General features: G+C 41.2%; 1 protein-coding gene across 12 annotated transcripts in view; it reads left to right on the top strand.

Annotated features, from left to right (window-relative positions):
* The window catches only part of MARCHF8 (membrane associated ring-CH-type finger 8), a 123,762-nt gene that overhangs the window by 90,844 nt on the left and 12,676 nt on the right, over nt 1–20,242 (top strand). For 6 of the 12 annotated variants that reach the window (XM_081790504.1, XM_078434537.2, XM_078434536.2 and 3 more), the window contains 2 exons: nt 9,639–9,689; nt 9,772–9,822. In XM_081790504.1, coding sequence (XP_081646630.1) covers nt 9,639–9,689; nt 9,772–9,822 — 102 coding nt within the window. The remainder of the gene's footprint in view (nt 1–9,638; nt 9,690–9,771; nt 9,823–20,242) is intronic. The other 6 variants (XM_060642159.3, XM_081790505.1, XM_060642150.3 and 3 more) reach the window with 1 other exon arrangement.

The following is a 20,242-nucleotide window of genomic DNA, read 5'->3' as shown; positions in this document are numbered from 1 at the left end:
TTTATTGCTGTTAATACGGTTTGATTTGTCAGTCATTTCACTTTTTGTTTTCTATATATCTTGTGCTTTTTCTCTCTGTTTCTCCTTTACTGGCTTCTTTTGCATTAATTGAATTTTTAAAGTTGTCTTCTTAGTGTTTGCTCCAGGGTTTAGTGTATATATTTTTAAAAACAAAATTTAACTTCAGATTCATCATATTAATTTAATTCCAGATATATCCAGTAAGATATAAAATCATGCCTCTTATGTAAGTCTTCCCTCTTTGCCTTTCTTGCTAATGTTGTTACCATGTTACATCTATATATGTTACAAATCCAATAATACATTGTTGCAGTTATTAATTTCTCTTTTAAAAAATTTTTTTTAATGTTTATGTCAGAGAGAGAGAGAGAGAGAGAGACAGAGCGTGAGCAGGGGAGGGGCAGAGGGAGGGGGAGACGCAGAATCCAAAGCAGGCTCCAGTGAGCTGTCAGCACAGAGCCCAACATGGGGCTTGAACTCATGAACCACAATATCATGGCCTGAGCTCAAGTCAGACACTTAACCAACTGAGCCACCCAGTCACCCCTAATTTCTCTTTTAAAGAAGTAAAAGAAAGGAGAGAACTTACAGAGTTTGTTGTTTTAAAGTTATTTAGCATTTCTTGTTCTTACTTATTTCTAGGGATTTGAGCTGCCATCGGCATCACTTCCTTTTGCCAGTACAGTTCTGTACCCACTCACCTCTTTTGTTTGTTTTTGTCAGATATATCACATTTTTTTGTGTTATCATTTCAACAATACAATATGTGCATGTTTTTATGTAATTCCTTTTAAAATCATTTAACAGATGAATGGACAGGGGATACATGTATGTAAACTGGCTTTTATTTTTATATAATTAGCTTTTCTGGCATTCTTTTTTTTTTTTTTTTCATGTGGTTTCTGGTTATTGTTTGGTGTTAACTTGTTTTTAGCTTGAATAACTTCTCTTTGCATTTCTTTTATGGGGTATCTGCCCGCATCGCATTCTGTCAGTTTTTGTCATTCTTGGTATCTTCTTGTTATCTTCATTTTACACTTCATTATTGAAGATAGGTGTGCTGGAATAATATTCTTGGTTGAAATTCCTTTCCTTTCAGTTCTCCAAGTATGCCCCCCTCAGTCTTCTGGCTTCCATGGTTTCTGATGAGAAGTCACCTAGTAATCTTTTCAGGGTCTTGTTGTATATAACTAGTGATTTGTCCCTTGCTGCTTTCAAGGTTTTCAAGGTTTTCTCTTTGTCTTTCAGCATGTTGATTTGATGTGTTTGGGTGTGGATTCTTTTGCTTTTATCCTACTAGGTTTAATTTAGCTTCTTGGATGTGGAGATAAATGCTTTTATCAAATTTGAGAGTTTTCAGCCATTATTTCTTTGAATATTTTTTATCTTCCTTTCTTTTCTTTCTCCTGTACTCACATTATGGATATAGTAGTGTACTTAATCATGTTCCATGTTTCTCTAAGGCTCCATTTAGTTTTCTTTATTGTTTTTGATCTCTGTTCTTTAGATTGCATAATCTTTTAGGATCTGTCTACATGTTTACTGACTCTTTCCTCTGCTAGCTCAAGTCTGTTGAATGTCTGTAATGAATTTTTCATTTCAGTTGTGCTTTTCAATTCCACATTTTCCATGTTTACTTTTTTTTTTTTTACAATTTCTATCTCTTTATTGCTTTCATCAATTGGATAAGATAATGTCATCATATCTTCCTTTGCCTCTTTAAGTATGGCTTCCTTTAGTTCTGTGAACATATTTATAATAGTTACTTTGAAGCCTTTGTGTACTAAAGATGATTTGTGGGCACGCTCAAGGGACTTTTCTGTTAACTGCCTTTTTTTCCTCTTTGGGTTATACTTTCCTCTTTCTCTGCAGGTCTTGTAATTTTTTTACTCAATGCTGTATATTTTAGATAATACCTTTTAGCATCTCTGAAATAAATTTTTCTATAGCCCTCCCCCCCTACCTCCTGGGGGTTGTTCTTTGTTTAGTAACTTGTAAAAGTTACAGTAAAACTTACAGATTTTTACAGTAAAATCGGTTTTCCTCACAATATATAGTTTGATTTTGCTTTTCGGAGAGGTGAGCCTTGGGCTTGCATTCTCTCAAGTTGAGATGACTGTTTATAGCAGTGTTCTTTTTGACTGTGCCTTTCCCTGATATGTTAAGTTTTCATGTCTCTGTTGATTTCACACTGAGTTTTTAGTTCCATTAACTGCTGGCTGATTGCTCTGCTATTTTGGACAGTTTCATAAGGCATTGTTCCATGGTCTGATCCAAGTAAATTCAGATCCCTTTGCTGCAGTTGTTTTCTTTAAAAAAGAAAAAAAAAATTAATGTTGATTTTTGAGAGAGAGAGAGCATAGGAGAGAGAGCAGAGGGGGGTGGGGGGAGACATAGAATCTAAAGCAGACTCCAGGACCTGAGCTGTCAGCACAGAGCCTGATGTGGGGCTTGAACTCCTGAGCCCAAGATCATGACCTGAGCTCAAGTCACGATGCTTCACCATCTGAGCCATCCCAGTGCCCCTGCTGCTGTTTTCAAGACCAGTATTTGAGGTTTCTTCCATCCTCTGGAGGACCTTCTTAGTTGTCTCTGCCCCTGCTTTTCTGTGGTACACTTTTAGTTGTTTTGTGATTTTGCTTGTTGCTCTCTTGGAGCTACCAGTCTCCTCATAAAATGTCATCGTTTTTGCCAGCACCATTAGCCTTGAATTTCTACGTATTCTATTATAGTTAATGTTTGTTTCCTTGGAGATAGCAGAGGAGCTCTCTTCTCTTGGCCTGCCTTTCCACCTTTGCAAAATCAAAGCTTACGCTCCAGAGCTGGGGGCAGGTAAGGTGACCCACATCTTTTGAAGTGCCACACCTGCTTTATGAGCAGTACATTGGTAGGGCAGTAGCCTGTGGCTTTCTTGTTTTGCCTTTCTTGGTGTGGAACTTCCACCCTATTAGTCTGTGGGGCCAAGCAAAGTTGGGACCACATTACACTCAGTCTGCCATGCCTGGAGTAGAGCTTCTGCTTTGCCAGTGGGCATTGTGCAGGAGAGAGCCCAGACCTACTTCTAATCACTTTTGCCTGGAACATGGCTTCTACAATATGGAGATGGTGGAGTAGGATGTGTAATGCTTGGGGCCTGCCTCTCTCCTGGAGATACCATTCTGTGCTCTTGGGAGCTGGGGAGAAATAGAGCCATTTTCTCTTGGCTGCACCCTCCCAGAGTAGAGCTTCTGTCAGCCTGAGGATGGACTGGGTTGTGGTTCAGATGCCACAGATCCCCAGTGTTCTTACCAAGGTGTAGTCAGTTTTCTTGAATAAATGTTTCTCTATTTGCTCTACGCCCCTAGGATAGTTTCTGATACTTTAGGAATTAAGGGTGCCATTTTACTTTTTATTTTCTGTTCTACTGTTTTGTTCTCTCTCCCTCTCGCTCTCTCCCCATCTCTCTCTCCCCATCTCTCTTACTTCTCTTTTTTTTACCATTATGTGGGCTAGTCGAACACTTTTAAGAATTTCTTTTTATTTTATGTATGGTGTTAGCAAGTGTATCTCTTTGTGTAGCTTTTTTAGTGCTTGCTTATCTTTGGAAGTTTGATATATTTCTTATACCTTACATCTCTTTAACGTTGGGAACATTTCAAAGACAGTTGTAACAATACTTTGACTTCATTTTCTACTAATTTTAATATGTGTGTCATTTTTAATTGACTGTTCTCCTCATTATAGATTATGTGTTTTATTCCATCTTTGCATATCTGGTATAAATCATTTCTACTGCATGCCAGCGTGCAGCGATTGCCTCAGGGTAAAGCACGTCTATGATTGAGTTGCTAAGTTAACTAGTCAGTGTTTTTAATGGAATATAATTTTTATTTGAAAGAATTACTGGCAAATTCTAGTTATTCTGACTTGGAGATTTGTCAGACATTTTGTCTAAATTGAATGAATGAGCCAGTTTTTCTTTTCAAGGAAAGCAAGTAACAGTTTTTGTTGCCAATGAAAAAAATTGACATCTCTAAGCAAAAATTAGAATTTTGGAAAACTCGTATCCATCACTGTGAGCTTGGTAACTTTTCAATAGTTAAAGATGCTGGTTGTCATATTAATGAGTGATTTTTTTTCATGTTGCATAACGGATTGTGTCAGTATTGAAAGAGTTGTATAACTCAGTGAACCAATAATTTCTAAATGGCCAAGGGTGTGATGTTATAGAGTCATACATGATTAAGAGAGAAAATCAAAGTAAAAGATGGCCAGTTGATTTTAATGTAGTATTAAAAATTTATTAATGTCACTTTAGAGTTTACATCACAGCTAATTACTTGAGTTTTTGTGTAGTACAAAGAATATCCAGTTACCTCAAATAGTTTTTAAATACACATTCCTTTTATAAATACCTAACTGTATAAGGCCAAATTTTCTTCATTTACTTCAGTTAAAAACAACAGAGGAGATTGAATGTACAAGCACATATGAGAATCCAGCTGTCTTCTATTAATTGGACAATAACTTTATAAATCCAAAAGATTTACAAAAATATAAAACTGTGTTACTCTGTGCACTTATTTTCCTTCAGAAAGATAGTTATTTTCGTGGAAATGTTATTTATATTAACTGGGCTTATTATTCTAATTGAATTAAGAGATTCATATTGTAAACATTCTTTTCTTTTTTTTAAGTTTTATTTTGAGAGAGGGAGAGCACATGAGTGGGGGTGGGGAAGGCTGAGAGAGAGAGAAAGAGAGAGAGAGAGAATCCCAAGCAGGCTCTGTGCTATTCATGCAGAGCCTGGTGTGAGGCTTGATCCTGTGAACCGTGAGATCATGACCTGAGCCCAGATCAAAAGTCAGACGCTTAGCCAACTGAGCCACCCAGGTGCCCCTGTTTTAATTTGTAATGTGGAAAATATAAATATATATAACCCCCATACTCAAAATGTTAGGAGTCTTCAGTAACTTACATTGTAAAGGTGCCCTAAGACTAAAAAGTTGGAGACCTGTGCGTATACTTTTTCTCCTCACTGTCCCACCATGATTGCTGCACCTCCTGGCATGCTATCTTTATTCCAGCGTGACTGAGGTAAGGAGGAATGCTGGAGAAAGGAGCAATGCCTATATCAGGAAAGCAAAATGTTGTCCCAGAAAACCTCAAGTTTAATGTCTAGGGAGAACTTTCTTACATATTTAGCCTTAACTGCAAAAGAGAGTGAGAGAGTCTTTGGGTTGGGTCCATTCCTGCTCAGAACAAATTTGTTCTGTTGGCAGGGATGAGTATTGGGTAGATACATAGTTATCTGTTACACAGAGTGGTTTTGTTTTGTTTTGTTTTTTCCTTGTTTGTTTCTTGTGTTTTTAATCACTGGTCCTGGTCAGAGTTTCAGGGAAGCTCCCACATGAAGTTTAATTGTTTGACTCCTTTATACAAAATCCTTAAAACTTGCTTAGACATCTCACCTCATTGTCTTCTTGTTAATTCTTGGCTTCTACTTTCTAGAGCGTATTTGGTCTCTGTGGGCTCTGCATCTCTGTTCTACCCGCAAGGTACATGCTATTGGAGCCACACATGGGCTTGGAAAAAGCCATTGACAGGACTGATTAAGTTGTGAAATGTCCCTTATTCTTCAACAGAGCTTCTCTTTATCTTTGTGATTTGGTAACATCTTACATTAATAAAACTTCTCTTTCTCACACCCTCAGACTCCTTTCCCAGTGTATGTATCAGTCATACACTGATTGATTTATTTGTATTAACTCAGTTGTGAGCTCACTGCCATATTGTATGCAGAAATTCACTTTTATATTAGTCATGGTTTGCTTTTTAAAAAAATGAATCCAAAGCATAAGAGACTCTTAAAAACTGAGAACAAACTGAGGGTAGATGGGGGGTGGGAGGGAGGGGAGGGTGGGTGATGGGTATTGAGGAGGGCACCTTTTGGGATGAGCACTGGGTGTTGTATGGAAACCAGTTTGACAATAAATTTCATATTTAAAAAAAACTGAAAAAAATTATATTCAGTTATACTTCAATTAAAAAAATGAATCATAGCCTTTATGGATTATGCTCGCCCAGGATTTGGAATGAAATTTGCATCTTAAAGTGTAGTCTGGGGACCAATAGCATGGGAGTCACCTGGGAACTTCTGGAAATGCAGAATCTCAACCCACCTCGAACCTAACAAATCACAATCTGCATTTTTACTAAAGTCCTTAAATGATTCAAGTGCACAAAGTTTCAGAAGCACTGCTCTAAGGGAGACCACAAATGAGAAGAGGATATGGAACTGTGTTCTGAGGAGCTCTTGCTTAACGTAGACAAAAAGAGCCCACCAGAGACACATGGAGAGGAGAGAAGGCCAGGGGAGCGGGTGGTATCACAGTGTGGCATCACCTGGTGCCTTCTCGGAGGAAGGAAGGTAACAGTTTTTGCTACCAGCAGTGAGGCTTTTCTCTCTCCCAGGATTACAACGTGGTGGACCCATTAAGTGGTGACTAAGCATATTAAAGATTTATAAAAATAGTTTGCTGAAGTCTGTATGACTTGGGCATTGAAGCTTAGTTTTGGCTTAAACTGGAATGGAACTCTTTTTCTCTTTGGTATGCCTAATTCCCGTTCTTAACGTTGATGTTTGGTAAACTTTACTTCTTTTTATTCCGAAGCGTACCAGTGTACCCTGCTATAATTCATGTATGTGCTTTTTAACGTTCTTAAAAATGTTTTTGTTCATTTTCCCCCCTGGTTGTATATTTCTCATCAAAACACAATTTCAAAGCAGTTCTGTGGTGACATCGTCATTAGAACAGGCCTAGGAGCGAGATTCATTTTTGTCCATGTTTTGTGCCTAATATGGTTGTTTGCATGTGGTAGTCGCATGGTAAATAAGTATGGAATGAATGAGTCACTGGTTTGAATGCATGCTGGGATTTGCTTCCTGAAAAATAGTTCTGTTATGGTCCTGAACTTCTTAGATTTTCAGTAAGTCTGAATAAATGTAGCAGCATTTAAGGGAAATTACAATGGTCTGTTGGAACTGAATTGTTAATCTGCCAGGCAGTGGAGAAGCAATTCTAAATATTGACAGATTTCAGTCTTTATAACGTCTGTATCTGCTGGGGCTGGTTAAGTTGTTTGATTTTTACCAATGTAAAATATTGAATTGTTCTTTTTTTTTAAGTTTTTATAAGCCTTTTAAAAAATATTTACTTAAATTCAGGTTAGTTGAATTGTTCTAACAAGGGAAACAGGGCACAGGCTTATATCATTAAATTTATTTCTCAAGTTCATAAGGTAATAAGCAACTTTTCGATCTCAGTCTGGATTTATAAAGTTACCTAGCTTAACCGTGAGACCCACCCTAACAACCCTGTCTATGGAATGGTAAGTGTCAAAAAAAGTCAGGGAAAGGAATTACTGCTTCTCTTAGTACCTCAGAACATCTTTGTGGATTTCCAGGTAGTGTTAAACTGGCCATTTCTTGAAAGGTAGTGGGTAATGTCATAGCAGTTGTAATGGTTTTCTGTACCGATAATCCAGGACGTGTGGTATCTTTGTTTTAGTTTAGTAAACTAAATTAAAATTTAGTGGTAAATTGCCAGTAGATGAGCCTCTAAGCCTGGATTCACAGCAGTGCCCTGTGTTTGTCCATAGTACATTCTTGACTCATGAATGAAACCTGAATGGTTACAGATTTACCTGTTCTGTGGACAGACTCTCCATTCCCCGTGAGTGAAGGCACGAATAAGATGAATGAATGAAATTCCTAATTCATCTGGTCTCTTAGAAATAGTCTTTGGTGACATTGCCAACACTTTAACCATACTTTATAATTTTGTTCTTTTCTTTTATAACTATCTGATTGACTTGCTTAAGACCAAGAAACATTCCATTGAGGCTATGCACTTAGTAACAGTGTCTGTATTGTATTATACTCAAGAGTTTGAACTTCTGTTTTCACTCAGATTTATAAAATAAGAATATATAGAAAATAATCAAAAAATTGCACATTTACATTGCTGTGAAGACAAGACAACATTGTCAAAACAAGCACCAGCTGGCAGGCCACTTGGGAGCTCTTGAAATGTTTCTGTGCTAACATTTGAGGGATGTTGAGTGTTCAAAAGCCAAGTGTATACCAAAGTCAAGGCAGTATGTAATTTGGTGGGTTGAGGGAAAGGGGAAAGTTAACACTTTCTTGATTGCTAGTTCTCTTTTGGCGGAGCCTTGGTGGCATGGAATCCACTCTTTCAAAGCAGTTTTAGATCTACTGGCTCCTTTGTACTTCTGACTGACCAAAAGAATTTTACCTGCCAGTTGTGTCTCACCCTTTTCTAGTCTTCCCTATGGTTATTGTGAAATGTGAGATGAATAGAGAATATATAATCTTAAAAATGGAAATGAGATCATCTCTTCCATTAATAGTTTTTTTGTTTTGTTTTATTTTACTCATTTGGGCTTAGAGCAAGGCCAGTTGGAATCAAGAAGAGTTACTTTCTTATTTTTAGAAAATCAGACTAACATTTGGAATGTTCACTGATTTTTTTTTTTTTTTAAGAAAATTATAGTGTGGAAGATTACTGTACTCATTTGCTGTGGCTGCTATAACAAAATCACCACGGAGTGAGTGCTTAAGCAACAGGAGTTAATTTTCTCATGGTTCTAGAGGCTAGAAGTCCAAGATTAAGGTGTCAGCAGGTTTGGTTTCATCTGAGGCCTCTCTCCTTGGCGTGCAGATGGCCGCCCCTGCCTTCTCCCCTGTCTTCACCTGGTATTCTCTCTGTGTGTACCTTTGTCTGAATTTCAGCTTCTTTAGAAGAACACCATTCATATTGGGTCAAGTCCCACCCTGATTACCTCATTTTATCATAATTACCTCTTTAAAGACCCTATCTCCAAATACAGTCACCTTCTGAGTACTAGGGGTTAGAATTTCAACATATGGATTTGGGGGGACACAATACAATCCAGTCCATAGCAGTTCTGGGTCGGGGAGGTCATTTTCAAGGGAGAAAGATAAGGTAGGAGGTTATTCAAGAATTCGAAGTGAAAATGAAAACCTAAACCTAAAGCATTGACAGTAGAAATGCAAATGAGTTGGAGACTGAGACATTACAGAGGAAGAATTTGTTATAAGACTTTGTGACTAAAGATGGAGGAGGCTAGCATGACTCTCCTATTTCTCTAACCCAGGAGGAGAAACAAGGGAACAGATGTGAGTGGTGGGATGTCCCTTTTGAGTACTCAGCACTTGACAGCCAGACAACCTGGGTGGTGTCAGCTGTCCTGCTTTCTTCTTCCTCATCCTACAGTGGCTCCTCATAGCATGGATCACATCACAGTAAACTGAACATGCTATTTCTCACCTCTGAACCTCCATTCGAATGTGCCTTAAGACACTTGTAGCCCTCTTATTTTTTGTTAATTCCAAATTCCTGTTCTTGGTAACTTAAGTTCCTTTAGGGCAGGGACTATTGTTTTACTCATTTTTGCTGGCACATAGTACTTTACGCTCAGCAAATTCTAATTGAGGGAATGATTGCCAGGATTATTATGATTAATGGTCTGTGCACATTTTAATCACCTGTTTCATTTTCTTGATACTTAACACCTGTTTGGTTTTCTTGCAGAATGAGAAGACTTTGGGACATTCCATGAGTCATTCAAGTAACATTTCTAAGGTAGAGTGCCAGAAGTATGTTATTTGGGGTTTTGATTTGGTTTCTCCTAGCTTAAATGTGATTATACTCCTTTCTTTTCAAGATGCAGAGTTATTTATACAGTTCTCAGTCTGCTCTAGGACCATACAACAAGGTGTGTGGCAGTTATGTTTTTCTAGTGAGGCGATTCTGAATGTGTGTTACGGTTAGCGACTAATAGGAGAAAAACCTATTTCTCCCAGTAGAAATCATTTACTCTCAGGTAAAAAAAAAAATCTCAGAGAGTCACCAGAGAATCTGCCCCCTCCATTAGGAGCACATTTGATCTTAACAAATAGCCAACTCTGGTGACTTAAATAATTATGGGTTTATGTGGTTCTAATTGTGTCTGGAGGTAGGTGGTCCAAGGCTGATGTAGTTGCTCAAAAATGTTGTCAGTGATCCAGGAATTTTCTGTCCTCTCCGTGCCACCTTCTTGGCACATTGTCGTCATCCTTATGCTTTCTATTACCTCATGGCCTCAAGATGGGAGCTGGACCTCCAGGTACCACGGCTGTGGCCTTGGCAGGAATGAGAAAAATGATGAAAGATGGAGGGGTCTGTCAGCTGAGAGTGACCCTTTTCAGCAGGAAGTGCTTTCCCGGAAGCCCTAGCCAGCTGCCTGACATGTGCTTACATTTCACTGCCCAGAACTGGATCCAGAGCCACCTCAATTTGGAAAGTGGCTAGGAAAATGAGGGCTGACAGGGTGAATTGGCCATCCTACAGCACGTGGCACACCTGTGGTATAGTCGCTCGACTAGCCTGTCAGGAGCATGTCAGCTGCTGTGGGGTGACCCAGGAGCCAGCGGACAGTGTCTCGCACTCAGCAACTTTGTTTGCATGCCCTGCTCATCTCAGCCCATCCTGGGCTCTGGCCAACCTGTTGTCCATGCAGTATGTCCTCGTAGGCTCCTTGAAGAGATGGGCCTTCTCCCCATGTCTGTGTCAGCTGACCAGACACTGGCACATATCCTCACAGGAAGATCTGAACAATGTGACAGATCCTCTTCTGCTGTCTCCAGCCTCCCAAGTAGTCAGAAATAAACACATTATATGCCATTATAATTTACAAACTGTATACCTATTCTCACTTGTATCACCCCCTTTTTAAAAGTAAAAGTAGAATCTAGCAAATCCTTTGAGACAATTAGTCTGTTCCTAGGCATATTTCTGACCTCACCATATATCATTCATTCACTTCATGATGCATAAAAAGTAGGGGCGCCTGGGTGGCTTGGTTGGTTAAGCGTCTGACTTCGGCTCAGGTCATGATCTAATGGTCCATGAGTTCGAGCCCCGCTTTGGGGTCTGTGCTGATAGCTCAGAGCCTGGAGCCTGTTTCAGATTCTGTGTCTCCCTCTCTCTCTGCCCCTCCCCTGTTCATGCTCTGTCTCTCTCTGTCTCAAAAATAAATAAAACGTTAAAAAAAAAATTTAAAAAAAAAAGTAAAGTCCATATGCTCTATGTGATATTGAAGGCCGTTTAGAGTACTTCTCCGTGCATTCCTGACCTGACCTTACCTTCCCCGCAGAACAGTCATTCAAAAGCCACAGGCTTCATCCACCTCACATGAATACTTTTCAGTGAATCCTTCTTGTTCCAACTTCCATTTCTTTTCTTCTGCTGTTTGTTCAGCTAGGAATGCGGGAGTTAATAGAACTGTACAGTGGTAGATCATTACTGTCTGAGTGAGATGGCAAGTTTTGCTTTACCACTTTTTTTTTTTTTAACGTTTATTTATTTTTGAAAGAATGCAAACAGGGGAGGGGCAGAGAGAAAGGGAGACACCGAATCTGAAGCAGGCTCCAGGCTCCAAGCTGTCAGCACAGAGCCCGATGCGGCACTTGAACTCATGAACCGCGAGATCATGACCTGAGCCGAAGTCGGATGCTTAACCGATGAAGCCCCCCGGGCGCCCCATTACCCTACCACTTTTGAAGGTGCTGCCCAATGTTTAAGCACTGAGAAAAGTAAGAAGATGCAAATCCAGATGGCTTGTCTGGTTAAGTTGAATGTAACATTATTATTATTATTTTTTTTTTTTTATTATTATTATTTTATTTGAGGGAGAGTAGGGGAGGGGCAGAGAGAGAGAGAGAGAGAGAGAGAGAGAGAGAGAATGAGAATAATCTTAAGCAGGCTTCACGCTCAGTGCATAGCCTGACATGGGACTTGATCCCACAACCCAGGGATCGTGTCCAGAATTAAAAAAAAAACAGAGTTAAAGTGTGGAGCAGAGTTTTGTTTTCTGTTTTTTTTTTTTTTTTTCAATATGTGAAATTTATTGTCAAATTGGTTTCCTGGAGCAGAGTTTTCTGCCACAGAGGAGGGCCAAGAAGTTGTGGGCCTCTTCCATTTTCAAAGCAGAGGTTCCTCCTGCACGCGGGAAATCCTGGTTCCTCCAGGAAAATCGCTGGAGAGGTGTGTGCACACATTGCTTCCCGGTGAGCCATCAGCCTGAAATTTTGTTGCAAGATGTACCCTCTGTAATAAGAACAGTTGTGTGATGTAGAGTTGTTAGGCATGAACCAGATACATGGTGCTGGGGGAGGGAGGGCAGGACTGCTCTGAAAGATAACTTTGTTTTTGAGACTGCATTTCTTTCTTGCAGTATTTATAAAATGAGCCTGTTGTTCGATGCCCCTTTAGGCCATGGCGCGTAAAACTCCATCTTCAGTGTAGCAGACATACTCAAGCAGATACTTAGTACCCTTGAGATAGAAGATACAAACAAGGGTTAGAACACAGACATGTTTTATGCTGCCTGGAATCTCCCTTGTGTCTCTCAGGAGACTTTTTCTGTTGACTCAGCCTCCAGCTGGGTTCAGCGCTGGTTTGTCAGCGCTGGTCGTCAGTCACCTGCAGAGTGCATTATGCTCATGCAGTTTACCGATTACAGGTAACTGAAGTTACTTGAAGTTAGAAGTTGAGAGCAGGTAAAAATAAACCTTCTGTCTGTCTCTTTGTATCCCAGCTAGATAGATTTTGTTACAGAGTGATTTGTTACAGGGGGTGTTTCAGTGTTTGTTGGAGGCACCCCATGTTTTCTTGAAGCCTCAGAAACCTAACTCCCCTTACAGGAAACAGGAAGGTTAGATGGGATGTGTGAGAGGCAGCTAGGTGGCTCATCTGTTTTTAAAATGGGCATCCAAGTGTGATCCTCTTAGAGAGTTAATTAAGGAAGAATATTGAGACATTTAAGCAGTTTCGATCACAGAGTCTTTACCCAGTACTTGGTTTTGTATCAATGGTAATGACGTTAAGTGGGTATCATTTATTGATTCTAAGTGCAAGTTTTCATGAAATTTGTTATCTCATCCTAGTGGTCCATCCTGACCCCCTAAGTGGTCCCCTAGTCACCTTTCCCTGTTTTCAACAGAGCACCTGTCACTCACTGCCTGAGTTTTTATTGATGTTTTTTGTTTGTTTGTTTGTTTGTTTGTTTGTTTTTTTACTGTTGCCCCTTTGCCCCACAAGTAAGTAAGTTCCATGAGGCTAGGGTTATATCTTGTTTGCCCGTAAAACTTCAGAGCCCTGGAGTTGCTTAGTACATGTTTGTTGAGCAAATGTTTGCATAGCGTTGTGCTAGACATTATGTCTAGCTCATCGTTCTCTCCATCGTCACAGCTGTGTCCTGGGCCCAAGCCTCCTGGATTACTGCAGTAACTTTCTAAGAATCTGCCTGAATTCTTGCAGCCTCCCAAATCGGCTACCACCCAGCAACTAGGTAAATAGAATCCTAATGCTTCTCTTGTTAAGCCTTCAGTGGCTTCTTACTGCATTTAGAATAAGATTCAAACCCTCTACTTTGATGTGCCAGATCTAAGGTGATCTGGTCCTGGCCACTTGCAAACTCATTCATTTAAAGCACTTATAGTTTATAATGATACTGCAGCAATGTGTAGCAAATCATTATTTTTTTTTTAAAGAAGTAGTAGAATTGCCCCCTAGTAAAAGACCTGTTCTGTTGACGGAGTGCCTAGAGAAGCTGAGGTAGGGTGAGACCCTGAAGGCATCCTTATGGAAAGAGGGGCACTTGAATGCAGCTCTCCATGCAGCCTCACCCTGACCTTTGTCCTGCTGAGGGGTCCTAGGGTGTGGGTCAGCAGGGTTCCCCAGGCATGACCATCTACACCCCACCCTCACCCTGTGCACTACCTGTGCTGTTTGTGTAATCATTTTCTTTAAACGGGCTTACTGTATTTAATTACGTTTTGTATCACTGTATGGTATCTGAAATCACATGTTTGATTTGCTAGTTTTCTGATGTGAAATTAAAACATAGCTATGAAAAATATGTTCTTCAGTATGTCAACTAAACTCTTATTCTGTCACCCACCACTTCTCCTGATTCTGCCCTTTGTGAATTAGCACTGTGACAGACAAGGGGATTTGGGAGGCCATGTGGTGAGGGAGAAGGGAGGGTGGAGGGGGGTGTCTGCTGCAGGAATGTGATGTGCAGCACCTGGCTGTCAGATGGCCCTCACTCCCAGGGTAATTTGGAGCTCGGGCTGGTGAAGGGAATGCGGCGAGGTACAGAATACAGCCTCGGAGTGGTGATTGCTTGTGGCACATCAGGGTGAAGTGATACGCTTCCCTGTTCAGGGGAATTGTACCACAATTGCCCCCTGCCTAAAGGCTGTCTCCTCACTCGGCATAGGGTATCCTCGGCATGAGGTGTCCTTATCTGTAACATAGACAAGGGGGCCCAGTGCAGCATATGTGAGGATTATATGAGTTCAGATTTTGTCCCACACTTAACTCTATGCCTGATGTTGTGCTCTGAATGCTGAACCAAACAGAAAAGAGAGGAGTAAGCAGACCTCCATAAAGTACCTGGCAGATGAAGAGAATTATTATGAAGTAGAAGACAAGGAGCTGAGGTAGGGAATGAAAAGAACCAAAGTTTAGAAGGGCTGCTTGGGAGAGGTGTAGCTCAGGAGGAGGCACATAAAGCAGAACAGAAACAGTGAAAAGGAGCCAGCCAGGATAGGATTAAACTGTTGAAAACTGGTTGTCCCCTCCTTGGGAAATCCGGGACATTAGGCATATGTACTGGGAGTGATGACTGTTATAGTTGCCTAATTGCAGGGTGCCTGTAAACTGTGGGGCCATGTTGGCTGGGGGCCAACACTGAGGACCACTGTACGTTGCCCTAAAATCTTTTAGAAGAAGGTTGGAATTCCCTGTGGGATGCTTGAACTCAGTCCCACTAGAATTTTTTTTTTTTAATGTTTATTTTAGAGAGAAAGAGAAAGAGAGTACAAGCATGCGCAGGGGAGCGTCAGAGAGAGAGGGAGAGAAAGAATCCTAGGCCGCCTTCTTACTGTTGGTACGGAGCCTGATGTGAGGCTGCATCCCACCAACTGTGAGATCATGACCTGAGCAGAAATCAAGAGGCAGATGCCTACCCAACTGAGCTACACCCAGGCGCCACTGGAGTTTTTTTTAGATACCAGGAATTTGCTTAGGTCAGGCTCATCCTAAGGGCTGGACTTTCCAGAGCCTCTGCTCAGGCCTCTCATAACACCCAGATAAGGCATTAATTTACAATGAGGGAAGCATTCTCATTTGACCCTGGGAATAGGACTTGGTCCAGGTGACACAATTTCTTAAGCAAGTTCATGATTGGTAGCACTTACAGGAAGATGGCAGTGGTAAGCTAGATCTGTATCATGAAGCCTGGAGCATGGGTATTGTCCTCTCTGCAGCCAGGCAGCTAGTCTTACTAGGCTGACATTGCTGAAGGCTGGTACCTAGTAGAATATTTTAGAGCTCTGCATAATTTTATTCAGATACCATGAGCATTATGTGCCTCTGGTTGATCAGATGTTCCTGGGTAGAAGTCAGACTGGACATGTGTAACAAGCCCTTAAAATTATTGCTGTTCTGTTTTTTTGGCAAGCAAATCTCAGTGAATTTAAGCATTGACTCTCCTAGATCTCTCAAGTATTTTCTAGTTTTGACTGCCATCAGATAGGAATGAGTTATAGGAGGATGTCGTGTGTAGATGTAAACACAGCCCTAGGAGGGAGGCCACACACTGTGCTATGGTTGTCAAGACCAGTGTCTGCTTCTCTGTGTTTCTGAGTGCAAAGTTGATTGGAGACAGACTTAGGTTGCTCAGACTTACAGGTTAAGTACAAGGCAAAATATGCCTTTCCTAATTTATTCTGAAGAAAACATTTATCCCAAAGACAAGATACTTACTTTCCTGTGGCAGGAGCAGGGGAATGACTTGGAGGAGTTGAGTGGCATCATCAACACAGTGTAGCCTCACTTGGGATCCTGATGGAGCGTCATGGGCAGTGTTTTGCTATTGGCTCCCCTTTTGCAGAGACCGTATTTGCATTTATTGTTTTCTTCTGACTGGTTACAGTTTAGTTTTGGGCTACAGCTTGGTCTCCAGTGGTCTCTTTTCAAAATTTGGTTCCGAGTCTTCTTGTGGGGGGAAAAGGCAGGGTTAAAACCAGTGTCGAATAACACCAGCAGGTTATTTATTTGCCTTTTCACTCTTGCTCTCTCATGAATGCACAGTGGAGCTTCCAGCGCGAGAGATGGCATCTTCTCTCAGACACTAGTGGAATATGTGCTGGTGGCCTTGTGGTTTAAGGTCATCAAGTATAGTAAAGATTGATTGATGTCACCCACATAAACACAAGCTCTTTGGGGACCTCAGTAATTTTTTAGAGCATAAAGGGGTCCTAAGACCAACAAGTTTGAGAACCTGTTTAAACCTACGAATAGGCAGTCACTCCAGAGTGTACTTGTTTTATTCATTCAGCTGTACGCGAACACCTACTGTGTGCCAGGCACTACACTAGGCTAAACAGCAGCAGCTTCTGAGTTAGCATATTATTACAGAAACGTCTTTTTATGAACCTTGATAACTGCTATGACAGAATTGGACCAGGGTAACAGGTACAGTAAAAACCACTTTTTGAGGAGCAACCTGTGGAGGGGCCAGTCACGCAGCGTGAGGTGTTGGAGCGGCCCCAGGAGGGGCAAGGGGGGAGGGTGGAGTGCTGGGTGACCCAGTACCATGATTTTGGATCTTTATATGGTTATACTTGCACGTTCTGGGAATGTGAAACCATCTTTGCTCAGAAATCATTGCCATCAGCGTAGTTTATTGAAAGCAAGCTATATTTGTAAGGTTCCCAACAGTAGCTGGAAGCCTACTTTAGAAGATGAGCCATGAGAAGGTTCCTTCAGCTGTTGCTTTGCCTCTACAGTACTGTGATATATGCCCCTCATTGTGCTGGGGACGTAGTAGTATTCACATAGTTCTAACTGTCTCTAAAAGGCCACCGAAGAAAAGAATTCAGTGTTAGTGTTACTTGCTAGGCAGTGCTGAGAGTCGTTTATAATGGAACTCATTTTAGAATTCAGTAGTTTTTAGTGCATACTCTCCTCCATGAATCCTATATTGTATATATTCTATATTTACTTTCTTAGTGGTCAGTTTTAATTAATTGCCGTTGTGAAAGCTTGTTCTTGGCACAGCCCTTCATCAAGAGTCAACATGTATTTATCAGAGCAGCTACAGAACTGGCCTCTCCTTCAATGGTAGCTCATTTTTGCAGTTGAATACAACTGGGTATTTATTTATAGAAATCAGAGTCTGTTATAAGGAAGCATTTGTTTTCACAGAGCAACTTCTGTGCTGAGCAGAAAGTTTACTGAAATGCAGTCGCAGCCTGTACTGCAGAGTACAAACACCAAGTGAGACTCTATTTGGCTTTATTATGTGAAGTCAGGCCTGCTGAGGTGGCAGTAAGGGACAGATTATTATCTCGTGGTTTGAGAGGGAGTGAGGATGGGCAGTAGCCTTTAGTAACGTACCGAGCAATAAGTGAACGTAAGCTGGTCTGATAAGCACGATTTCTAAAATGCCCCATCCTAATGTCCAGAACCTGTGAATGATGAGAGGTCATTCCCACGATGTTATATTGTATGAGTGGAATCATGTGAGCTCTTAAAAGCAGAGTACTTTCTCTGGCTGGTGGCAGAAGAGGACACGAGAGATTAGAAGTAAGAATGGACTTGAACATGGGAGGGATCGATGGGGCGTGCAGGTGGCCCCCGACTTGGGACAGCCTGCAGGGAACTGGATCTTGCCAACAATGAATGAATGTGAAGTGTATTCTTCCCCAGAGCCTCCAGAAAGGTGGGAGGCCCTGAGCAGAGGATCCCGTCACACTGTGTGCCAGATTATAAATTCGTGTGGTTTTAAGCCACTAAATTTGTGGCAATTTGTTACACAGCAATAGAAACCTAACACAGCTGGCAAATGCTGTCCTTGTAAAGGAAAGCCCCTCTCTCTTGGGTGCTGTCAGAGCCCTCACCTCTGAAATCTCTGTGCTGATGGTATAAATTGCTCTCTTGATTAGCCATCTTCTTCTCTAACTTGTTTTGATATTTTGTATTTTCTTTGTGGAAATACAGTAATGACTTCAAATTATTTTGACCATGATCCTTGGTAAGAAATAGTTTTTATGTTGAAACTCAGTTCACTCACAAACACAACTGAAAGAAAAATTTCCTCCAAAAGACTTCATCCTTGTGATGTCAGATGCATTCTGACATCTTCTATTTTATTTCTTGTTTTAAAAATGTAGATTATGGGGGCGCCTGGGTGGCGCAGTCGGTTAAGCGTCCGACTTCAGCCAGGTCACGATCTCGCGGTCCGTGAGTTCGAGCCCCGCGTCAGGCTCTGGGCTGATGGCTCGGAGCCTGGAGCCTGTTTCCGATTCTGTGTCTCCCTCTCTCTCTGCCCCTCCCCCGTTCATGCTCTGTCTCTCTCTGTCCCAAAAATAAATAAAAAACGTTGAAAAAAAAAAAATTTAAAAAAAAAAAATAAAAAATAAAAATGTAGATTATGACTCACTAGACCAGTTTCTTTACTGGTTTTCTCAGAGTTGGAAATCGATACAGTTGGTTGTGCTTCTTCTGTAGTTTTATTTTACTTCTTAAACTTTTAATCACATGTTATTTTTTAAAAATCAATTTGTAGGTAGTAAATGCCTACTGATGGTAAAAGTGGTGTCATGGTTGGGAAGGGTCTCCATTGAAGTACTTGTTTCTCCTGCCCAGGGTCCCTGGCCTCCTTCCACATGTCAGAGCAAACCACTGTTAGGAGCCTTGAAGTGTGCACCCTTCCCTGATAAATAGTCTGCACAGGCCCACACAGAGCATGGCCCTCCCCTCTGCCCATTCCCTCCTTGTGGCCAGTATGGACTCCGCTCCAAGCCCAGGGGCACTGAGGTTATGGCAGGCGACTGTTCCCACAAACAATGCTGAGCAAACCTCTCTGTATATATGTGTGAGGATGGATTCCTGAAAGGAGAATTGCTGGGCCCAAGTGAACGTGCATTTGCAATTTAGAATCTAATTGCCACATTGCTATCTTGTGAAGTTTAGCCGTTTGCTTTGCCACCGGCGGTGTATAAGCATGGCTGTTTTCCTGCACTTCTGCCAACACAGGTATTCTGTGTTGTTGTTGACTTTTGTTGTTGATAGTACATTTTGTTATCGTTTTAATTTGTATTTCTCACTGTAAGAGAGGGTAAGGTAAGCATCTTTTTATGTTTTAAGAGCCATCTGTACTTTCCCAATTTTTTCTGTTAAGTTTGAGGTCAATTGTAAATAGGGGCCTTACTTGTCTCTTACCCTCCTTATCCAGTCTTTCTTCAAATTGCTCCTGGCTTAAAATCAAATGAACCTAGAGGCTCCTGGCTGGCTCGGTCAGTGAAGCGGCTGACTCTTGATCTTGGCTCAGGTCATGGTTTCATGATGGGGTAGAGTCCTGAGTTGGGCTGTGTGCTGACAGCAGATTCTCTCTACCCCTCTCCCCCGCTCGGGATTCTCTCCCTGTCTCCCTCTCTGTCTCTGTCTCTCTCTCCCTCTCCCTCTCTCTGCCCCTCTCCCTTTGCCCTTCTTCCACTCTCTCAAAATATAAATAAATAAACTTAAAAAAAAAAAAAAAAAAGCAAATGAACCCAACCAGACCATTTCTTGTGGCCCTGTACCTGTTGATGTAAATCAGAGAGTGAATTTACTTTTGTTAGGAGCCTGAGACCTCAGATGTTTAAAAGAAGCTTTGCTGATAAAAGAAGGCCCAGTGGAAGTTTGCAGCAGAGAAGAAAGAGGAGGTGGCAGAGAAGGGGGTTGGGAAGCAACCTAGTGGAAGGAGCGAGGGAAGGAAGTGAAGCAGGAGAGCCGGGGAAGGTACGGCTGGTGTCTTGCAGAGGGAAAGTCCCTCTGATGTAAAATTGGTAAGTTCCTGCCACGGACTGAGAAGTGTACTCGCTGAGTCTGCCCTTTGAATGGCAGTAAGTTCTAGCAAAAAGAAACAGGGAGAATGAAGTGCCAGCTTCTACCGAGGCTACATGGGAAGTTTTCTTTTGGTTGTTTCTGACAGCCTTGATGAAATCATTTAAAACAGTGAATTATATGATAGGGAAGGGCAACCACTGAGTGACTTGAGTAGTGCAAAACAAATTGTCTAAAATTGTCATTCCTAAGAAATA

The sequence above is a fragment of the Panthera onca genome, chromosome D2 (genome assembly GCF_046562875.1).
Source record: "Panthera onca isolate mPanOnc1 chromosome D2, mPanOnc1 haplotype 2, whole genome shotgun sequence".
Taxonomy (NCBI): Eukaryota; Metazoa; Chordata; class Mammalia; order Carnivora; family Felidae; genus Panthera; species Panthera onca.
This window is presented reverse-complemented; position numbering and strand designations above follow the sequence as displayed.